General features: G+C 41.5%; 1 protein-coding gene across 1 annotated transcript; it reads right to left on the reverse strand.

The window, feature by feature from the left end:
• Nucleotides 1-1436: 1436 nt before the first annotated feature.
• LOC117967624 (netrin-1-like) lies at nucleotides 1437-20925 on the reverse strand. The gene is made up of 8 exons (XM_059014664.1): nucleotides 20753-20925; nucleotides 9742-10720; nucleotides 9057-9293; nucleotides 7861-8049; nucleotides 7251-7400; nucleotides 5455-5508; nucleotides 3338-3418; nucleotides 1437-2831 (listed from the first exon to the last, which is right to left on the reverse strand). Exons 2-8 carry the CDS (start codon nucleotides 10700-10702, stop codon nucleotides 2464-2466), a joined length of 2040 nt encoding a protein of 679 aa, XP_058870647.1. The 5' UTR covers nucleotides 10703-10720; nucleotides 20753-20925; the 3' UTR covers nucleotides 1437-2463.
• Between the last annotated feature and the right edge of the window lie 1158 nt (nucleotides 20926-22083).

The raw sequence follows: 22083 nt of genomic DNA on the forward strand, positions 1-22083 counted from the left end.
GAGGTCAGGCTCCATGGCTGGGTGCTGTGTGGTGGGTTGGGGTGGTAGGGAGGTCAGGCTCCATGGCTGGGTGCTGTGTGGTGGGTTGGGGTGGTAGGAAGGTCAGGCTCCCTGGCTGGGTGCTGTGTGGTGGGTTGGGGTGGTAGGGAGGTCAGGCTCCATGGCTGGGTGCTGTGTGGTGGGTTGGGGTGGTAGGAAGGTCAGGCTCCCTGGCTGGGTGCTGTGTGGTGGGTTGGGGTGGTAGGGAGGTCAGGCTCCCTGGCTGGGTGCTGTGTGGTGGGTTGGGGTGGTAGGGAGGTTAGGCTCCCTGGCTGGGTGCTGTGTGGTGGGTGGGAGTGGTAGGGAGGTCAGGCTCCCTGGCTGGGTGCTGTGTGGAGAGTGGGAGTGGTAGGGAGGTCAGGCTCCCTGGCTGGGTGCTGTGTGGTGGGTTGGGGTGGTAGGGAGGTCAGGCTCCCTGGCTGGGTGCTGTGTGGTGGGTTGGGGTGGTAGGGAGGTCAGGCTCCCTGGCTGGGTGCTGTGTGGTGGGTTGGGGTGGTAGGGAGGTCAGGCTCCATGGCTGGGTGCTGTGTGGTGGGTTGGGGTGGTAGGGAGGTCAGGCTCCCTGGCTGGGTGCTGTGTGGTGGGTTGGGGTGGTAGGGAGGTTAGGCTCCCTGGCTGGGTGCTGTGTGGAGGGTGGGAGAAGGTGAGAGGAAAGGGGAGGCGGACGCTGGGAGATGTTTAGCACAGATGCCGATTTGCACGGTGTGGGGCCACTGAAAATAAAATTAGTGCCGGTTCACAGGAAACAAGACAGAGTTCACAGTGAACTCATGTTGAGGGAATCTGACACGGCACAGCGGAGTTAACCCCTGCACTGCCGGCTGGGAGCTCCTTCACACTGCACAGAGGAGTTAACCCCTGCACTGCCGACTGGGAGCTCCTTCACACGGCACAGCGGAGTTCACGTTTGAGCACATGTCTTATGACTGACATGTTTTCAATGTCAACTTAGTTCCTTCGTGCGAACTTACAAAGCTGACCGAAAAATTGTAGCCTTAAAGGAGCACTCGATAATTATTCTTCACTAACAGCTTAGCATTAAAAAACAAATTAAAATGTACTATAACGTGTGCATTTTTCATATAGGAAAATGTGAAACCTGCAAAATATATATGAAGTAAGATTTACTGGAATTATTTTGCAAGCAACATGTAACTTGTCTTATTTCTGAGGTGGTCTTGTTTTTGAAATGAAGCAACACTTCAATACTCTACTTGCAGTTCATGTAAACCTTCTAATCTTATGCTGTATACATTACGCAGGGTGGAAACCAGTTGTGAGTCTGATGAATATCATCAGGACCTTGTCTCCATTGAGTCCCATTATGTTCTAGCCAGGATATTTCAGTGTGGTCGTTATAAGTGGAGGGTGATGTTAACAGGAGTAATATAAGCGTGTTTGGCAAATCATGTTTATTAAACTATCACAAAAAAATACACTCAAATAAATACACAGTTTCAAGCACAAAAATGCAAGCTGTCCTTTCCGTGTTATCGCAAAGGTGTGGAAGATCATGCGGTCAGAGAGAAGCAGAGAGAACACGGAAATTAATTAAACCACATCATGCAATTGCATTCCCAATCTTTGCTGATCTCCCAATGTAACTGCTTTATAGACCACTAGCGGGTGTGTTGGCAACACTGCCCCCAGTGGATGTATGAAACACATCAGTAAGAAACAGCAAATAGAACAACATGTAGTATTTTTTACAGCCACTAGAGGGCAGAGTGTTGGTGTGGAGGGGGCAGGTTAATGGTTGCACTCTTGTGTTCTTAGAAGTTAGACATGATTCTAAGTGCTCTACTGAGGCCACTGGGGTGCTGTAAACTGTTACACCAGGATGCAGAGACTGAAAAATGATACATATCTAAAACAAAAAATAATCTATTTGTTAAAGTCAGCAAATTCCAGAAGTCTTACCGTGAGCTACATAGCTCTCAAAGTTTTGAAAGAAACACCTGTCACAGCAAACGTGCATTCTCATTATAAACCGTCTTATCAAGTACAACACCAGGGTAAAGGAAGTTCTCAGTTTCCATGTCTTACTCTCAGGAGATCTGTTACACTTGCACTTCCTAGGTCAAGCAGGGTACTGACTAAAAGCATGTCAATCATTAGGGGAAGCAGCTGATTGGTCAATGACAGGAAAGGAGCTATGCAACAGCCTAGGAAGCGCAACACCATTTAAAAACATGGTTTGGAAACAGATGTATTTAGCTTACCAGATATTCTGTTTTATAACACGTGTTTCTTTCAAAACTGCACATTTGAATAGATCTGCACAAACAGATAGGATTTACGGAGTTGGCTACAATAACTTCTATACCAGTATGAAGTCGCTGTCTCTCGGGGTCTGTTTAATAAACATTTTTTTGAAGTCTCTTCCATCTTCAGTGACTCTGGGGGTCACCCCACAGCACAGTTTCAGTTTGGGGGTTCGGTGGGTCGTGTTCTGGGTTTGTGGGGTCCTTCAGCCCTGCATCGGCCCCGTCTGTCCTGGTTCCTGAAGCCTCTCAGTTTGGGGCTCCAGTGGTCCCTCCAGGGCAGTGCCAGTGAAGTCCGGTCGGCTACGACGCGGTTCTCATCCGGCCCGATCTCGGAGCTGATCAGCAGGTAGGTGCGGCCCACCTGCAAGGGGGGGCAGCCACAGGCCAGGTCCCGCTCCGGCACCCACACTGCCCGAATCCCCTTCCGAATTCCAGGCGTCCCGCGGCGGAACACCGACTGCACAGACACGGAGAAGTGCCACCAGGGTCCGGAGCGCACCATAGCCTGCACCTGCACCTTCAGCACTGCAGAGACACACGGGAATCACACTCCTTCACTATGGGGGTCAGATCACTGTGCTCAGAATGTTTCTAATAAGAATAAGGTCATCTTTTAAAGGGGAACCAGAGATAATGGGGCTAGTGCTTATAAGACTCATTTTAAAGCCTTGTTTAGCACTCCTTTCAAACGGGGACCATGGGTATTGTTGCTGGTGCTCATAAGAGGTAAGGAATGGATTTTAAGCCTTGGTTAGAGCTCTTTTAAACAGGGGGCCAGTGATAATGTTGCTAGTGCTAATAAGGGGTAAGAAATCGATTTTCAATCCTTGGTGGTTAACAGTTCTTTTAAAGGGACTAGTGATAATAAGGGGTAAGAAATCGATTTTCAATCCTTGGTTGTGAACAGTTCTTTTAAAAGGACTGGTGATAATGTTGCTAGAGGTAATAAGAGGTCAGAGACAGGTTTAAGCCTTGGTTAGCACTGTCTTTAAAGGGGCCAGTGAGCATGTTGCGGGTAACGCAGGTCTCACCGTAGTCTTTCTGACAGTAGGTCCTCAGGTTCATCCTCACTCTCCCATGAGTCGGCTGGCAGTATGCGCTGCACTCGCCTCCTGGAACACAGAATCACAGAGAATCTCCTGAGATATGGGGTCCTGACTCACTATATGAACGGGATCAATGCACAATCATTTAAACATGTTGAATGTAGAGACGTGTGAATATGTGAGCCACGTAACAAATGAGTGTTTGTATTCAGACCTGACACTGTTTAAAATCTCTTTGTCACTTCAGCCAAAAATATTATTTCAGCAACCAGACAGGAGTCGTTCTAGCTATGAGCCACCAGAGGGCGCCACTCACAAACCTGGAATGCACGTCTCTCAATGAGAGGCAGAGAATTTGCTTATGATAACAGATCACTGGCGGTTTCATGGCAAATTTTGCACCTATAGACCTAAACGAGTCACGTGGCGATTTCGTTTCGCGATTCAGAGTGAAGAGTAAAACACAAATATATTTGTGCGTTTTTTATTGGTATGTAATAGTAATGTTGATATTTTTCTTGTTTTTTCTTATTTATCATCTCTGGATGATTACATACATAACATTCACAGTAAAACACATAAAACATACAATATGGTTTAAATAATATCTATCTATAATTAAACCATAGATTTGCGTGTGTGTATGTTTACATATTTAGGCGTAATTCAGTTATTATTTGTAATATTATATCTAAAAGCCCGAACCTAATTTGAATACATTTGAACAAATTTTGTCTCATACAGACACACCAATAGTGCTGTTGTTTTGATGCGTATTAATAACGTTTGTTAAAGGTGTTTGTGCTGTCGATGGAACCCCCTTCAGCATTTTATGCGGACTGTAGGAATCTTCGCCAATCCAGCATTTTGATTGGTTGAGAGAGTTTGAATGATTTATAATGTTTAATAATAACACGCGCTCAGAACGACTGCTGTTGTGTTTTCATGCGCGAGCTAGCTGTTATGGCGCGCAAAGCCCAGCTTCAACCCTCCTCGAGCTTGCATTAGTTACCTCAGAGACTCTGAAACAGAGCTGACGGCAGCGAAGTTGGCGCATGATTTGAATTAATTAATCTTTTAAAAGTATCTTCGAGTTAGTATAACTTATCAATACCAGCATACCTAGGTAAGTTTAACTTTATTTTAATCTTTGGTTTTTAACTGATCATTTGAGCCTTTTCATTGTATGTAGAAAATACATGGACAATAATAATGTAGGAAAATGCCACACAGCGACAAACAATTAATACTCTATTTGTTACTGTAAGGAATTTATGGAAGTATGTTCGTGTATTCTGACCAATTTTTGCTTTTTAAACAAAAAAAACCCTAAACTGACTCGCTTTTTTCACTTTCTAATCTTAAAAGATAAATACATAAATGATAATCAAGTCGTTTGTTGTTTTCCGATTTTAAAAGTATGAAATTAAAACGTGTTTTGCCATATATAAACAAATATACAAAAATGGCTAAACTCGCTTAAAGCAACTGTTTTAATGCACAGCAATGTATTGCGTGCTATTGTGAAACTTCTCGCTCCTAACTGTTCAATAACTGCTAACATATGACACGGGGCGCCAGGAGAGAGCGCTCTGCTGTTGAACGCACCAGGGTGTGTGGCGGCCTGAACTACAGTTTTTCAGAGTTAGGAAGACATATTCAAAATGAAAAGTTTAACTGGGTAACTCTAAGTTCAGCAGGGAGGATGATATGAAAACTAGCAGTGTTACACCACTGAGTTAATTACAGGTTAAGAGATAGGAAAGGGACAGGTCTTAAATGTATCTGTACATTGCCACACTTATTGTAACTGGCTCCCAGAATGCACCAGATCACACCACTTTTAGGCACATTTTACAAAAAGTTCTTCAATAACCCCTCCCTAGCAATGTGTCAGCCAAAAAACAAAACACCAGTTCAGAAGGACCAGAGCGACCGCTGTAACAGAGAATGGTTCAGAAATTGATTTTTAAACAAATAAACCTGCTTATTTTATTCCTGGTAAGATTTCTCGTAAAAGGCCCTATTCACAGAACCTCAATGTTGGCGTTTTCTATAGAGTGGATCAGTTTAGTTTCCTCTCCCCATTGCCAGTCACTTACCCAGGCTGTGTTGAGGTGGATAGGCTGGAGTAGTTGTGACTATTTCCTCGATTCCTAAAGAGACAAACAGAGTCAAAATGAAACCACGCAGCACTGAGCAATACCCTGCAATGGAATTATAAGGCTGCTGTTTATCACCAATATTGTCATAATATTTAATTTATTTCATGTTTAATATCCTGTAACATGTGTTCTGTATCACTCTGTAGTGTTGTTTCTGCACAGATCATTATTTACCAGGCACACTAAATGTACTAAATGCATTTTCTTAAACCCCTGGTTCTGCTTCTGATAAAATAGGACAAGGGTCTATAAGATGGCAATTTTGCCTACAAGCGACGACCATAAATGAAATATTTTGCAATGGAAGTTCTTTCATCTTTAATGGAACCACCACAAGGGGTATATTTGCAGAATTTGTCTATTGCTGCAGTCTTATTGTATCCAATCCCATAAGGGTTTGTTCTACTTTGCATTCATTATCACAGTTGTCTTTACTAATGTCTTCTCTTCTTGTTTAGATTCACTTTGTATATCATTATCACTTTCGTTTTCAGTTAACTTTTTAAAAGTTTAAAAGCCCCCTCTGTGGCCTCAATAGCTCTCTCAAACATGTCTCCTCTCACTATCACTATTATCTGCTGTATTATTGAATTGTGGTTTGTCACACTTGTACTTTGCTTGAACAAAAGTTATTGTATTTCTTGCTCTTATTGTATTACTTGTATTGTAACACTTGAAATGTATTTGCTTACGATTGTAAGTCGCCCTGGATAAGGGCGTCTGCTAAGAAATAAATAATAATAATAATAAAGAAGAAGAATACATTAGCGCGGGTCCCGTAGCAATCTTTAATCTCCCTACAAAAAATAATAAAAGAAAAATTCAACGACAAACACTTCGACTACAAGTTCAGTGCCTTCACCACATTTGAAGACATTGAAAAAGTCTTCTAGTCAAAACTTTTGTTATTGAATTTTAGTTTCTTTTATTATTTCTTAATTCAGCTCTGTTGAGTGTTTAATAGTTGTGGATAATCTCCCTTCAAAACTTAGTGGCTTACTGCCTAATACAAAATAGCTAAACAGTACAAACCAGCACTATGAATAACATTTATTTTAAATGTTCTGAATGTGTGTGTGGGGCTGGTGGCCACTTTGCCCTTTCCGGAGACCTGAATCCAACTTTGCATTGGCCCCCACTCTCTATGCGTGTGGACCCTCCAGTCCAGGGCAGGAATGTGTACAAGGACCTCCCACTGACACTGCTGGGTATGACTGACTGACAGAGTTCCACAAGCCGCGGGGTCACTTCGCTTTTGAATCATTCTACAGCTGGAGGGTCAAGACTCTGCTAAGCAAGGCTTTACAATCCATTCCTTATTAGCTCAACCAGCATTACCATTGCCCCAATTTAAAGGCGTGCTAAGAAGGCTTTAAAATCCAATTTGTTACCTCTTATTAGCACTGGCAAGATTATCACTGGTCTTTAAAGCAGTGCTAAGCAAGGCTTTACATTCCTCTTGTTATCCCATGCGAGGGAGTTATAGTGGAGGCAGTCGTGCGCATGTATGTCACACATTTCTCTATATAGCTGGAGAAGCGCTTATCCAGATGTCATGAAACATGTTATTAACATTATTTAGCATCAGATTCTGGGGATATATGGAGGTGTCTGTCTGGAGAGTCGCTTATCAAATTGTGGTTAAACATTTACTTGCTGCTTCTCATTCTATATTGATTTGTGCACACTGTTGATAGACATCACAACATTGCGCTAGGGGGCGCTATGCTCACGTGTGCAGGGTCTCAGTGGGGATCGACTCTGCTGGTATCCCGGGGCGCAACGGTTACAGGTCAGTCCCGTCACCCCGTCTCGGCAGCGACACTGTCCCGAGGTCTGGTTACACCCCTTCTCCAAAGCACCCACTGGGTGACACGAGCAAGCTGGGGAGAGAGAACCAGGGAGACAATAAGACGACACCCAGAGCACCCAGAATACACCACAGACTCACATGTGAATCTAGAAGAAACTGAGAGCAGAGAAGCGTTTCAGCCAGTGCCTTCTTCAGTGTTATTGAAACTAGAAGAGACTGAGTCAAGCAGACCAGCGTTCGGGCTCTAGTGCCTTCATCAGTGTTACTGAAACTAGAAGAGACTGAGTCAAGCAGACCAGCGTTTGGGCTCTATTGCCTTCATCAGTGTTATTGAAACTAAAAGAAACTGAGTCAAGCAGACTGACATTTCGGCGAGTGCCTTCATCGTGTTATTGAGGTGAAACTACAAGTTGGTTGGTTACTAGACTCAGTTTCTTCTAGTTTTAATGACATGAAGGCAGTAGCTGAAACACTTGTCTGCTTGACTCGGTTTCTTCTCGTGTTACCTCAGTAACAATGCTAGTACTCACGTTTGCAGGCTTTGCGGTGAGTGAGTGGTTTGGTTTGGTCTCGAGTGAAGCCTTCTTTGCAGTAGTGACAGTGTCGCCCAGCCGTGTTGTGACGGCAGCCCAGACACACCCCCCCACTTCTCCGGCCTGAGAGCTGGTACAACTCCATGTTGAAGCGACACCTAGTGGAGTGGAGGTTACACTGACAGGCTGAGGAGAAACAGCACAGGGAACAGGATTCAGAGCCAGTGAACTACTTATTAAAACTGTGCTAGCCTTTCAGAGTCATTCTATTACACGTGAGAGCATTGTGCTCAGGACACGAGGCAATCCTGGAGTACGGCATTATATTTTTAATTCATATTTTTGGTTGCTGTAGCTCTTTAGTTTTATAGTGCTGTTACATGTTCATTTCCCAGGGTACAGGAGAGTACAGCGAGGCTCTGCCCAGCACTCAGCAGGCAATGCCAGCCTAAGACACTAGATGAGAACTTTACAGTGTTATATAGTGTGGTCCTGCCAGCATTGTCCAGTGTATAGTATAGCACAACAAGGCTCTGCTCAGCACACAGCAGGCAATGCCAGCGCACTGGATTATAAATGTATACAAATACAAGCATTTCCCTGTGTACTGGACAGGTTAAAAAAAAAAAAACTACGTAACTAATTGAAAAAGATTATTTTCTTTCACTCTTTATCCCTCTCTCTCTCTCCCTTCTCGCTCCCATTCTCTCACCTGTTTTTGTTAATTTACCATCTGAGAGGTGTCAGAGAGGTGAAAGGTCACTGCTGGGTCAGGGAGGGGTCAGGAGGTTGAACACATGCAGTGTGAGAGATGAGTCTGAGAAAATCTCAACACCTGCAGCGGAACTTAGGCAACACGGGCTGGTAGACAGAGACAAGCAGGGTAGTGTCCTCACTCCACATACTGACAGGTTCCTCACCACAGACAGATAGTGCTGTGCTGTGTTGTTCTGCTCACTCATTGACACCGTATAGTGTTCCCAGACAGGCAGAGGGGCTTGTTCCTCTTACTCATAGACAGACAGACAGACAGGGCGGTGTTAGCCTGTCAGTCACTCACAGACAGACAGAAAGACACACAGGGCTGTGTTGTGTTCACTCACTCACAGACAGACAGAGAGACACACAGGGCTGTGTTGTGCTCACTCACTCACAGACAGACAGACACACAGGGCAGTGTTATTCTCACTCACAGACGCAGTGGTGTGGCTGTCCGGGGCTGGCTCTTTGCCAGGGACGGTCGCAGTAGAACGGTTTGCAGACGTCACAGTCGGGCCCGGCCGTGTTGTGTCGACACTCGCACACTGCCCCACCCTCGGGATCTCGCCTGCAGCGCGAGGCGTGCCCGTTACACTTACAGCGGCCCCCCACCTGCACATCCGAGAGGGACAGCCAGGGGGCGCTCGGCACTGACATCTCTGCAGCATCACCTAGGAGTGCAGTGTTATAGAATTAACAGTGAGATAAGCAATCCATTCCCTTACCCCTATTAGCAACGTTATCACTGATCCCCCTTTAAAGGAGTGCTAACCAAGGCTGTACAACCTTATTACCCTCTTATTAGCACTAGTTACATTGTTACTGTCCCTTTTTAAAGAGAGCTAACTCTTGTATTCAACACTAAAGAGTTAATTTTTTACATTTTTTTTAACTGGATATCATTTTGGAATCTATCCTCCATTCATTCAAACCCAATCACGTAATTACTGGATGGGTGTTCATGCTGCTAAGCAGATATGGAGCTGGATCTAAAGGAAACTGATTCTGTTCAGCTGGGTTTAAGCATGCTTTCTTCTCCATCAGTCAGTGCTTGTTATATAAACAGATTACTCCCTTACAGTACTGGAGTTATTTCACTCGTAGTAAATTAACAGTTACCTCTGGTGGCCGTTTTCTTGTTCCTCCTTCCTGGAGTCTCTTTAACTTCAAGCCCTGCCTCTGCCCTTTTCAACCCCCTCCTAATTCCGCTTGACTTCCTGTTCCCTAGCTCCTCCTTCATTACATCAAGAAAATCAATTGAATTCTTCATCTTCTCTTTACCTCCAAACCTCACCCCACCTCCTCTCCTGGAGGCTCGCCTCTTTCCACCTAGCCCCTCCCTACTTCTGCTAGACCCTGCTTCTGTGTCCCGAAGCCGAACCCCCGTTCCACCTGGGGAATCTGAGACCTTGTGGAAAACGATCCTGATATCTGTAGCAGTGGCCCAGTCTTGTAGAATGGAACTGAAGTCGTAATCTGAGGCGGAGGGTCGCCCATCCAAGATTGCGAAAGCCAGGACCATCCCTCCTCTGTGCTGCTGCAGGGGCCGGGGGTCCGAACACAGGGCCTCGCTTTCTTGGGTCCTCGACGGGACCACTGTCTGAGCCGGGCGGCCAAACTGGGCCAGACAGTGAGGGGAGTAGAACTGAAAAGGTCTCCAGGTTTTGCCAAAATCCATGGACTTGAGAATGGAGACGGACCAGATGAAGTTCTGCAACCCAGAGCAGAACTGCAGGCTGATATAAGTCAACTCAAATCTGCGCCCCAAGGAGATTGTCAGGGTATGGTCCTGGTTTGTTCTCCTGTGGACGCAGGTCAGGTTGTGAGGGTTGTGCAGGTCGGTAAGCGACGTGACGTTTTCAGAGATTCCTGGTTCCTCTCCACGGGTCTCAACTGATCTCCCGAAGGCTGCGTTGATGAATTCGGGCAGGCAGTGATTCGGCCCTCCTTGCCCGTCGTCGCAGGGGTCCTGAGAGGCTGCCACAGTCCAGCGCAAAGGGACGTGGGACAGGATGGAGCGAGAAAGTAAGAGGAGGAGTAGAGGGAAGGAAGGAAAAGGAAAGCAGAGGAGTCCGGCCATGGCGGGATATCATCGGTGCTGAGGGAAAACAAGAGCAGAAGTGAGAGGGAGGGGGAGAGAATCAGGAAAACGGATCAGTAACCCCAATGCACTAGAGCCCAAACACTTGTCTGCTTGACTCAGTCTCTTCTAGTTTCAAAAACAGAAGGTGCTAGAGCCCAAACACTTATCTGCTTGACTCAGTCTCTTCTAGTTTCAATAACACTTATAAAGGCACTAGAGCCCAAACGCTGGTCTGCTTGACTCAGTCACTTCTACTTTCAATAACTGATGAAGGCACTAGAGCCCAAACGCTGGTCTGCTTGACTCAGTTTCTTCTAGTTTCAATAACACTGATGAAGGCAGCTGAAGCGCTTCTCTGATTCAGTTTCTCCTAGTTTTACCTAATATTTCTTGAGCCCCTAATCCTTGAAGGCTCAGGAATGACAGGCATGTTTTATACAGTGTGAAGAGAAAGCAGCTGCTGTAACATGACATGCTGCACATCCATCATTTTTATGCGTCTCGTAATATTTCTCTATAGAAGTTCCTTGATACATATTCTTGTGAAGATTTTTTTTTAATGTGTAAAACATGTTTATTGCAGTGATACCTCACTCTGGTTTAATCTCAAACATATCATTCCACGTGCATCACATTGTTGCAGAATATCGTTTCAGTTTCTTTTCTTTTTTTAAAGTTTTAAAATTCATGTTTACCGAGAATTTCTTTGTCAGTTTTAAATCCGTAATGTTTTTTTAGTTTTTAGTTTTCTTTATAATTCTTCTTCCCCTTTTCGCCTCCCCTCTCCTCTCCCCTGTCTCTCAAGGGAATGTTCCTAAGTGCCTGAGATTGATGCGTTCCTAACAAGCGTGCGAGAGTTCCAGCAAAGTCAGCAGGGATGAGTAAACTGTCTCTGTGGGGAAGGCATGAACACAATTAGCCTTCAGCCGGGGGGAGAGCAGGCTGGAGTTTCAGCACAGAGACAGCTGGAGTTACAGCACTGTGCATTATATGCAGAGTCACTTACAATAGGTCATAATGTAGGCCAGATCACCCAAAGACTCTTTGTATTATAAGTGCAGCACCATCTTGTGGACAGCAGTAAATTGCCAGCAAATCAAAAGAAAACTGGCTGATCAGTAGATGTCTCTTCTATCTCTTCTAAAAAGACACCAGTTGATCTAGCCCAGTTGTTCTCAATCCTGGTCCAGCTGTTCCAACCGAGCTCTCAATTACTTAATTGAACCCTTAATTGAACGAATAATTTGCTTAATTTGACTTTTTCAGTTGTGTGGCTTATAAGAAATTGGAGATTTCAAGTTCCTTATACAATTTTATACTTAACTTGAAATCTCTATCTGTTTAAAATAATTTAAGAGCTCAGATTAGGGAAACGATTAGTTCAATTAGGGTTCAATTAAGTAATTGAGAGCCCAGTTGGAACAAAAACCAGCAGGGCAGTGGTCCCTCAGGACCAGGATTGAGAACCACTGATCTAGCCTATGTAATGCATGTCTATGGCAAGACAGCTAGAACTGAAGAGCAGTTCTTGAACTTAAAAGCATCTTATAACTGACTTACATAAAAAAAAAGTATTTGAGAAATTGAAATTAGAACAAAATGATTGCAATAAAAAGATAAGGGATCTCAAGTGAAGGTATCGTGAATTTTAACACTGGAGCTTGGTTTCTACAGCATGCATTTCATTACAATTACCTGCTGTATTATGAACATGTTATCAAATATATATTTAAAATTAATCATTTTTAGTTTCAGTAATTTAAGATCCGATTTAAAAGCAGGAATGGCAAATGCTCGTGAAAAAAAACACCTTGTGAAAATTAACAAGAGATTTGGAGTTTTACTGCCCGAGGATTGAATTCCCAGTCGCTGTTGGAGAGGGGAAACGTGAGCCAGCCAATTTTAGATCTTTTTTTGTCCTGCACATGAAAGGGAGGGAAATACCAAAGGCTAGGGGTTAAACAGGAATGTAGCTGAAAAAGAGATCTAATGTCAAATATAGGAAATACTGTAGGCAGCATGAAACTCAAAGATACACAACTCTCAAAGGTAGCCATGTACCAGTGCTACCATTGACCCTGAGTAAAGCTGCCATTATAGAGCTAGTGTCTGTCTGCATCACCACTGAATATCATTTAGTTACCATAATGTGGTCCCATTCTACCAATGATAGCCTCATACCATTGTAGCTGCCCTGTACTTGTGCTACCATTGACCCTTAGTATAGTACAGAACTATTGCCACTGTAGTGCCACTGTCTGTCTGTATTGCCCTTAAAGATAATTAGCATGTAGTTAGCATACTGTGGTACCATTCTACTAGTGGCAGCCTCATCCCATTGCAGTTACCCTATACTTGTATGATCATTGCCCCATAGTATAATACAGAACCATTGTAATTGCAGTGCCATTGCCACTGAAGATCATTTGGGTAGGGTACAGGATACCATTTTACCAGCCTCATCCCATTGCAATTGCCCTGTTGCTACCAGTGCCCCATGGTCTAATTCAGAACCGTTGCATTGCCCTGGTAGTGGCATTGTCTGTCTGCATTGCCACTGAAGATCATTTGAGAAGGATACAGCTGTGGTACCATTCTGCCAATGGCAGCCTCATCCCATTGTAGCTGCCCTATACTTGTACTACCATTGCCCCTTAGTATAACACAGAACCATTGCATTGTAGTGCCCCTGTCTGTCTGCATTGCTATTAAAGTTTAATTAAATATTCTCACTACTCAACCTTGAGTAATTGCAATAACAACCATTCAGATAAACGGGTTTGTTAAAATAAAAACAAATCAATTTTAAACTATTCAGGAAAATATTGTGTGAGTTATTGTGGAATACGATTATGTCGCAGCTGTTAAAAATAATATTAATGCCAATACTGAAAGCCAAACTTTTTAAAAGTGTAGCTGTTTGGGTGTCAAATTCATGACTGTTCTCTCTGTATTAAAAACTTGGTTGTTGGTTCAGAGAGGTGTGTTTGTCGACTACCCGTCATGTTTTCGTTACACTCCGGTATCTAAATCGCCGTGTTTGAAACGCATTAAAAGAAAACATGTGAAGTGGATTTCTCCTGTCTCACAGATTTTAAAATTCTTCGTCATGGAACTGGAATAAAGCGCAATGCGCGGGAACGTGGGTGCTCGCCCGAATGCCGTGGCTGTTTTTCACAACATAAAAAATCAATTCAAATCAACAAGACCGTGAACAAAAAAAAAAGTTTGATTTTGTGTGTGTGTTTAATATTTAATATCTCGTTTTATTTTATTTATTCAGATATATTGAAGTCGACCCCACTAAATAAACATAATAATACAAAAACGAAGATACTTTTCGAGGTCTTTATGTAGTCAAGCGTGAATGTGAGTTAGTTATAGGAATTATTTTATTTATTAAAATTAATTTCTACAGATAGGTTATAAATGAATATAAATAAATCGATGTTGCTGTGTGACTTGTTAGTATAATAAATGTTCGTTCTATTGCCATTAAAAAAACTCCAAGGAGCAGGTAATATATGACATAAATATAGGGCCTACATATTATTATTATTATTATTATTATTATTATTATTATTATTATTATTATTTATTTATTTCTTAGCAGACGCCCTTATCCAGGGTGACTTACAGTTCTATACAAAAAATACATATCAAGAAACCGTACAATTAAGAGCAAAGTTACAAAATACAACGACTTCAGTCCTACATATCTGGTCCAGACAGTATGTAATTTGTATTAATTTCCAAATATCAAAATACATTTGAAATACAACAAAATGAATCGTTGTATTTAGTCTGCACATTTCGATATTCATTTAATATACAACAAGTCTAATATATATTTTTGTAGGCCCTATGCTATTGAGAGGCATGCAATATAGTATATAAAAAAGCAGCCATTTTATTCAAGAAGATGTTTATGCAAAACACGGGTAGCATTTCAGATATATGTGTTTGTGTAAAATTTAACCGGTTTCTTACAGGGTGATTTTTATGGGACGGGTTTGCGGTAGCCGGATAAAACACATGTAAAATATATCTGTAGTTGTTGTGTGGACGGCGATTATTATTATTTATTTCTTAGCAGACGCCCTTATCCAGGGCGACTTACAATTGTTACAAGATATCACATTATTTTTACATACAATTACCCATTTATACAGTTGGGTTTTTACTGGAGCAATCTAGGTAAAGTACCTTGCTCAAGGGTACAGCAGCAGTGTCCCCCCACCTGGGATTGAACCCATGACCCTCCGGTCAAGAGTCCAGAGCCCTAACCACTACCCCACACTGCTGCCCTATATTGACTATGTGTCTGTTATTCTCCTGGAAATGCAGTCAGTTTGCAATGCGTGCTATTGCAGTGACCTCAACAGATTATTTAAAAACATTTCCACCCCAGTTTGTACACTGTGGCCTCATTCATGATGTAAATATATTCGGTTTCGGTTACTGGCGAACTGGTAGCCACTGGATTTTGTAAATCTGTACCTGAAAAAAAAACAAACCTCTAGGCTTTAGTTTGGTTTCCCACAGACGGTATAATTAAGGTTCAGACATGTTTGACACATTGATGGAATTAACTGAGAATTTTAAGAAATAAACACATCGTTTATTTATTGATTTTTTATTAATAATTCGATTCGTGAGCGGGTGATTAACCTATATATTTTTTTATTAACCTATTAGGCCTAAAAAAGTGAAATAGTGTATTATTATTTTTATTATTTAGTCATTTAAGACGCTTTTATCCAAAGCGAAAGACCAGCGGGTGAACTATGCATCAGAACCGCTGCTGCAGAGTCACTTCCAATAGACCTCGTTTGTTTGACTTCTCATCCGAAGGACGGAGCACAAGGAGGTTCAGTGACTTGCTCAGAGTCACACACAGTGTCCCTGAATACCAACGCGTTTCTGACCGTCGGGGAGCGCATCTGTGGGCGACGTTTTAACTTTCCGTCTTTCGTGTTCCGAGCAAAAATCAGAAACGGTTAGGAAAGAGGAGCACAGTCACGAGCCCCCAATTCCGACAGTATGAGGAATGTTATGCAGATGAAGTGGGTACCCAATTAACATAACCCCCGTGCAAAAATCTAAACGGGTTGATGTGGTCGGATTGAGTATTTTTCATCTAAAGCGGTTCCACATGTTTCAAAGCGTGCTAACGAAGATGGTAACCTATTTCAAACAGGCTCTGTGCTACAATAGAAAGGTCTGCTGTGGGTGGAGGGACTCTTTGACTGTCCTAATGGTGATGGAGCCCAATGCGCTGCTAGGAATTGCTGCGATTTTAGAGGATGAAAGGGGATAATGTAGCTGCCTATGAAATCGCAGCCCAAAGTATCCCTCACTGGTGTATCGACAACCACCGGTTTGGACCTTACAGAAGAGCAAGTGCTACGGAGATATCGAATGGATAAAGCTACGAAATTGTATTTAGGTGATGAGCTTAAAGAGGATTTAGAGTCAAGCACCCTGACGGGTCACGCATTACCAGTATCACTCCCAGTCCTCTCATTCTATGCCATATGATATCCTATTATACAGGCACGTGTCATTCAGGTATGGAGGATATTTATGCCAAAATGTAAAATGAATAAACGACCAAATAAACACACACACATACATATATATAGATAGATAGATAGATAGATGTGTGTGTGTTATTTCTATATGTATGTATGTATTCATATGTAGATAATCAATTATGTAGTCTTTTGCGTCATTAACATACAGGTTTCTCGTTTATTATTATTTATTTCTTAGCAGACGCTCGTATCCAGGGCGACTTACAATTGTTACAAGATATCACATTATTTTTTTTACATCAATTCCCCATTTATACAGTTGGGTTTTTACTGGAACAATCTAGGTAAAGTACCTTGCTCAAGGGTACAGCAGCAGTGTCCCCCACCTGGGATTGAACCCATGACCCTCCGGTCAAGAGTCCAGAGCCCTGACCACTACTCCACACTGCTACTAATTTCAATACTGAATAGTTATTCCGCCACCTTCATGTAAATTGCACCCATTCCACCTGTTAGAAAACAGCAGAAAAGTGTTTCATTTTATGATGGAAACAACGTTCGGGATGAGAGTCGGGTTAAAACAGCCGGACAGCGAGTTTTGGACTGTTAGAAGAAACGATATTCAGCACTGAGTCGGTGGCTGAGCCGGGATTTGAACTGTGCACCTTCTGGTATCGAGCCCCTGTCTTTAACCGCGTGCATGAATTGATTACTGCTGTAGACACGTGGAAAAAATGCATTATCCAAATGTGGGTTATTTATTTGTTTATTTAAAGATGTCACGCCAGTATGAGCTCTTGAGTTGAGCTCTCGACTCGTTTTCAGTGTCCCAGAACAGTCAGCCGGAGCGGTGCTTGTTCGACACCGCTGGGACAGGTACACGCAGATCCGCGGGCTCGAGTTAATACTGGAGCCCGTGTAGGTCAGCAGTGCTCTGCAAACACTACCAGCAGAAATCCATGAGCGGTTAAAACAAAAATGGTGTTTAATTAAGGACAGAGTTAATTTACAGATATTGTAGTACCATTAAAACAAGTGAAAAATCTACCACAATATTGTGTGTGTGTATCTATCTATCTGTCTAAAGTACAAATTATATAGGCTACACTATAACTAAGGCTACACTATAGTTAAGGTTCCGTTTAAGATTCACTCGCTCAAGGTCAGAATGGACCCGTATCAGCTTGTATTGTAATGCCTGTAGGCCTTGAATTGAATATATGTATGTTTACTCTGTATAATACTTAATAAATGAAACTCAAGTTTATATAAAACTTGAACCAGCAAATGAGTAATTTATGTTCTAAATTGAAGATGTTTGTTACTCTCTTTGAAACAGTACTGTGGAATCAAACGCTTTTACAATAGGCCCGGATCACAACAGCTCTAGTCTCATATGCCTATATTCTCCCCTACATTTTGGAAAAGTTAAAAAAAACTGCTCTTTTTTTAAACAAAAACTATACAGGTCCAACCAACACAATAGTTCGGTCAGTTTAAGCGTAATTGATTCTTCAACGTGTTTAAGCATGACGTCAAGATCTAATTTTAAGGTTTCTGGAAAATCGATGAAAAAGGCCTCGAATTTAGAGGGGTTAATCGTGTGTTTTGTTTTAGATTCAGTTAAATTACTAGAATAAACGTTTATAAATACAATGTGCTTTAAAAGTTCCTTTCGTTGTGTTTTCGTTTTTAAATTTAAGTTGTTTAATATACAAGGGGGCACGGGGATTGCATTCAACGTTAAAATTATAGAGGCCTACAATTTGTTTTAGATTTTTTAAATCTCGTATTCAGTTTTTGTATTCATTCAAATTCAGACGATTTAAAAACAAGAAAAAAAACCATAATGAAACACGTAAATGTGACATTTTTTCACCGTTTTTTTTTTAAACGGAGTTCCAGAAAAATAAACCTCAATTTCCTGCAAATTAAATAAACGCCAATTCAAATAGAAAAAAACAACAACAACATATACGATCTCTAAAAGCAGGACAGTAACATTAAAATAAATGTTTTACCCGTGCAACTAAATCTCTATATAAAATTGAGCGGAATTTTGACGTTGGCATATTTATATATATATATATATATATATATATATATATATATATATATATATATATATATATATATATATATATATATATATAATTTGTTTATTTAGTAGACGCCTTTATCCAAGGCGACTTACAGAGACTAGGGTGTGTGAACTATGCATCAGCTGCAGAAACACTTACAACCACCGCTCACCCAAAAGACGGAGCACAAGGAGGTTGAGTGACTTGCTCAGGGTCACACAATGAGTCAGTGCCTGAGGTGGGATTTGAACCGGTGACCATAGGGCAGCAGTGTGGAGTAGTGGTTAGGGCTCTGGACTCTTGACCGGAAGGTTGTAGGTTCAATCCCTAGTGGGGGACGCTGCTGCTGTACCCTTGAGCAAGGTACTTTACCCAGATTGCTCCAGTAAAAAAACACCCACCTGTATAAATGGGTAATTGTATGTAAAATAATGTGATGTCTGTATAATGTGAAATAATGTATAATGTGATATCTTGTAACAATTGTAAATCGCCCTGGATAAGGGTGTCTGCTAAGAAATAAATAAATAATAATAATACAAGCCCTTTTCTTTAACCACTGGACCACACAGCCTCCATATATATATATATTTGAATTACCGCTTTCAGGTTTGTCCTATACAAATATGTTTAAGAATTGAATTTAAGAAACGAGCGAAATTATGGAAAACGATTAAATATCAAATCATTTCAACTGAAAACGAATATGGAAGGGGAAGCTAACAATATAATTATTTCCCCCACTCGGAGACACACGTGTTCCCGTGTCTCCGAGCTTCAAATGGAAGCCCCTTTAAACGGATGCTTTTCAGATACTCACAGCTATCATTCCTGTTCAAAGGACAGGAGTCCGTAGTCAGGACAAGACAAGTTTTGACTAAAAGCAACGGGGAAAAATGAAATCGTGTGGAAGTTGTTTCACCTTCAATGGAATTGCATAGGCATACATTTGCAGAACTCCTCGGCACGTTATTGCTTCCATGTGCATCGAATCCAGGCGCACTATACATGCCATGATTTTGAACCTGTTTTATTTTTTCATTGTGTGTGTGTGTCTGTGTGTGTGTTGTGTGCGTGTGTGTCTCAGTGTGTGTTGTGTGCGTGTCTGTGTTTTTGTGTCTGTGTGTCTCAGTGTGTGTTGTGTGTGCGTGTGTGTGTCTCAGTGTGTGTGTGTGTTTGTGTGTGTGTCTGTGTCTCAGTGTGTGTTGTGTGTTTGTCTCAAGTGTGTGTGTGTGTTGTGTGTGTCTCAGTGTGTGTGCGTGTGTGTGTCTCAGTGTGTGTTGTGTGTGTCTCAGTGTGTGTTGTGTGTGCGTGTGTGTGTCTCAGTGTGTGTTGTGTGTGTGTGTGTGTGTTTGTGTGTGAACCTGATGAGACACGTTAGGTGGCGGAACGCGTTGTTTGTTTGTTTTATCATCATGTTTTTAACATTTTTTTGATGAATATCAGTAGATCAGCAGGAATTTCGTATTGTATCATTTTGAATAAGAAACATGTTGCCATTTAATGGCTTACAAGGTAATCCATTAAAACTGAATGTTTGGCTCAAAGAGTTTTGTACTTTTGTACTATATATATATAATTTAAAAAAAAGAAAAAAAGAAAACGACTGTGTACCAAAAGGTGCAAAATCAAAAAGAAAAAGGTCATGTAGGTCCATAAAAATGTGAATAATTCATAAAGAAATAATAATAATAATAATAATAATAATAATAATAATAATAATAATAATAATATCAGGACATTTCTGACTACAAGTCCTGCAGCTGGATGGAAAATGCAGTGCTGTGAACAACCGCCAGTCATATATATTGTATAATATGTTTCTTCAATTGGTTTAATTCTTAAACATATTGTTTCCTGTTTAGATTATTGTATTACCAAATAAGAACAAGGATACACTAAATTGATTGACAGCTGTGTAATACAGTCTGTACAGACGAATAGGATAGCAATTACACATGTTTATATCTGCTATTTGTTTAAATATATGAAATCGGGTTTGACCGAAGACTGCACCATTCTGAAAAAATACCATCATTTATAGAATAATGCCCGCTCCAGAAAACAAATAAATACATATTTCTTTCTTTCTTTCTTTTGTAAACTAAAATGTCAAGCAATACCTCTTAAATATTTATATTCTGACACGCAAAATAAAATAAATGAAAAAAACAACACGCGTTTAAACTCCTAATCGTCCGACCTCTAATTTTTGTCCACATCCAGACGCCGTTTGTGTTAATTTTAACAGGTGTTTTTTTTTTTTAGAGACTAACTAATCAACTTGACAACGCGTTGATGGTTTATTTCTAAATTTAAAACTCGGCTCATGCAACTACCGCGCGCATTCTACAGGGAAACGCTCTCTGCGTAACACCTGGAAAGAAGCGAAACATTATTAAACGCACTATAATCTATAGTAGACTTACCATGGCGATGTTCACCATTGCCTTGATCCGCCTCTGTGTAGAAACTGTTGTTAAACAACTCGCAGTCAGTATCCCATTTCCTAAGCCACGCCACCGCAGAGCCGCTACAGTGTACTCTACATGAGGCGGCACCCCGTACCCGGAGCCCTGACGTAAGAAAGCGACCCGTTTAACTTTCATTTTGTCACCCAAGCACCCCCTTGTCAGAAACACGGTGTCGTAATAAAGCAACAGGTTCCTCTCGCCGCTCCATTCTATTGCACGTTTTAGAATACCCTAACACGTAAAGAAACAGGCGGGGCAAATTATTACAAACATCTCAAAACGGGACAGCTGGTATGGGGCAACCGGGCAGCTAGCCCGACTCAGACACAACAGCGCGCCTTGTTAAAATTGGTCCGGGAGTCCGGGTTACAAATATGTGCTACATATGTCATGTTGTTATAAGTCGCCAGGGCTTCAGTCATTTCAAAATACCCCAAATAAATTAAATCAGCATCAAAATGAAGGTATTACTTAATCCTGAATTTTTAAAAAAAATATATACCCTGTATTAAAATAATGTACTGTATCACAACGTGTTTAAGTATTATAGGGAGTTTAATATACTACATGGTGTGGCGATAGATTGCATGCGACGTAATGTTATGAGCATCCCATCTATCACACACGTGATAACAAGCTATTGTGATGTCATAATCTACATAGCGGCTCAACGTTTGGCCGCTGTTTTGTAATATGAATAATGTATAAAATAATGGGTCTGATATAATCCCCCTAATGGAAATTATAGACAACATTTTGTAATTTAAAACGGAAAAAAATATTAAACGACATTAGTGTAGGTCTATACCTACAATACAGTGTTGTAAACATCACGAGAACAGGGTTGGAACAGAATGCCATTCATCCATTGGGTTTAAGTGAGATCGCTGTATTGTATTGGAATGCCCTACCAGCCTGTCTGCCGTGAGATCATTATATTGTAACGTTTTCTTTGCTAATTACATACATTTAGCGGCGATAGGCATCGGTATCCGTGTTAATTTAACCTTTTGATTTTTCTTTGAAGTTTTGGTTGCTTTCAGGCTTGTGAGTGCGCAGCAGAGTGATTGTTGTGGTTTTGCTGACACCTAGTGGCGGACCTTTGAAACGCAACGATATTGACACCTTCCTCTTCAACGCAGTTCCAGTTCACGTGTGGCTATGTAGCTTTGCACTAAAATTCAACACGAGTAGTTTTCCATGACTAAGAACTGTCGTGTAAACGTTTAGTTATTCTAGTTCTCAAGAATAAAACAATTATTTTGGACTATGATATTCAAATGCCG

Source organism: Acipenser ruthenus, chromosome 48 (genome assembly GCF_902713425.1).
Source record: "Acipenser ruthenus chromosome 48, fAciRut3.2 maternal haplotype, whole genome shotgun sequence".
NCBI classification, from domain to species: domain Eukaryota; kingdom Metazoa; phylum Chordata; class Actinopteri; order Acipenseriformes; family Acipenseridae; genus Acipenser; species Acipenser ruthenus.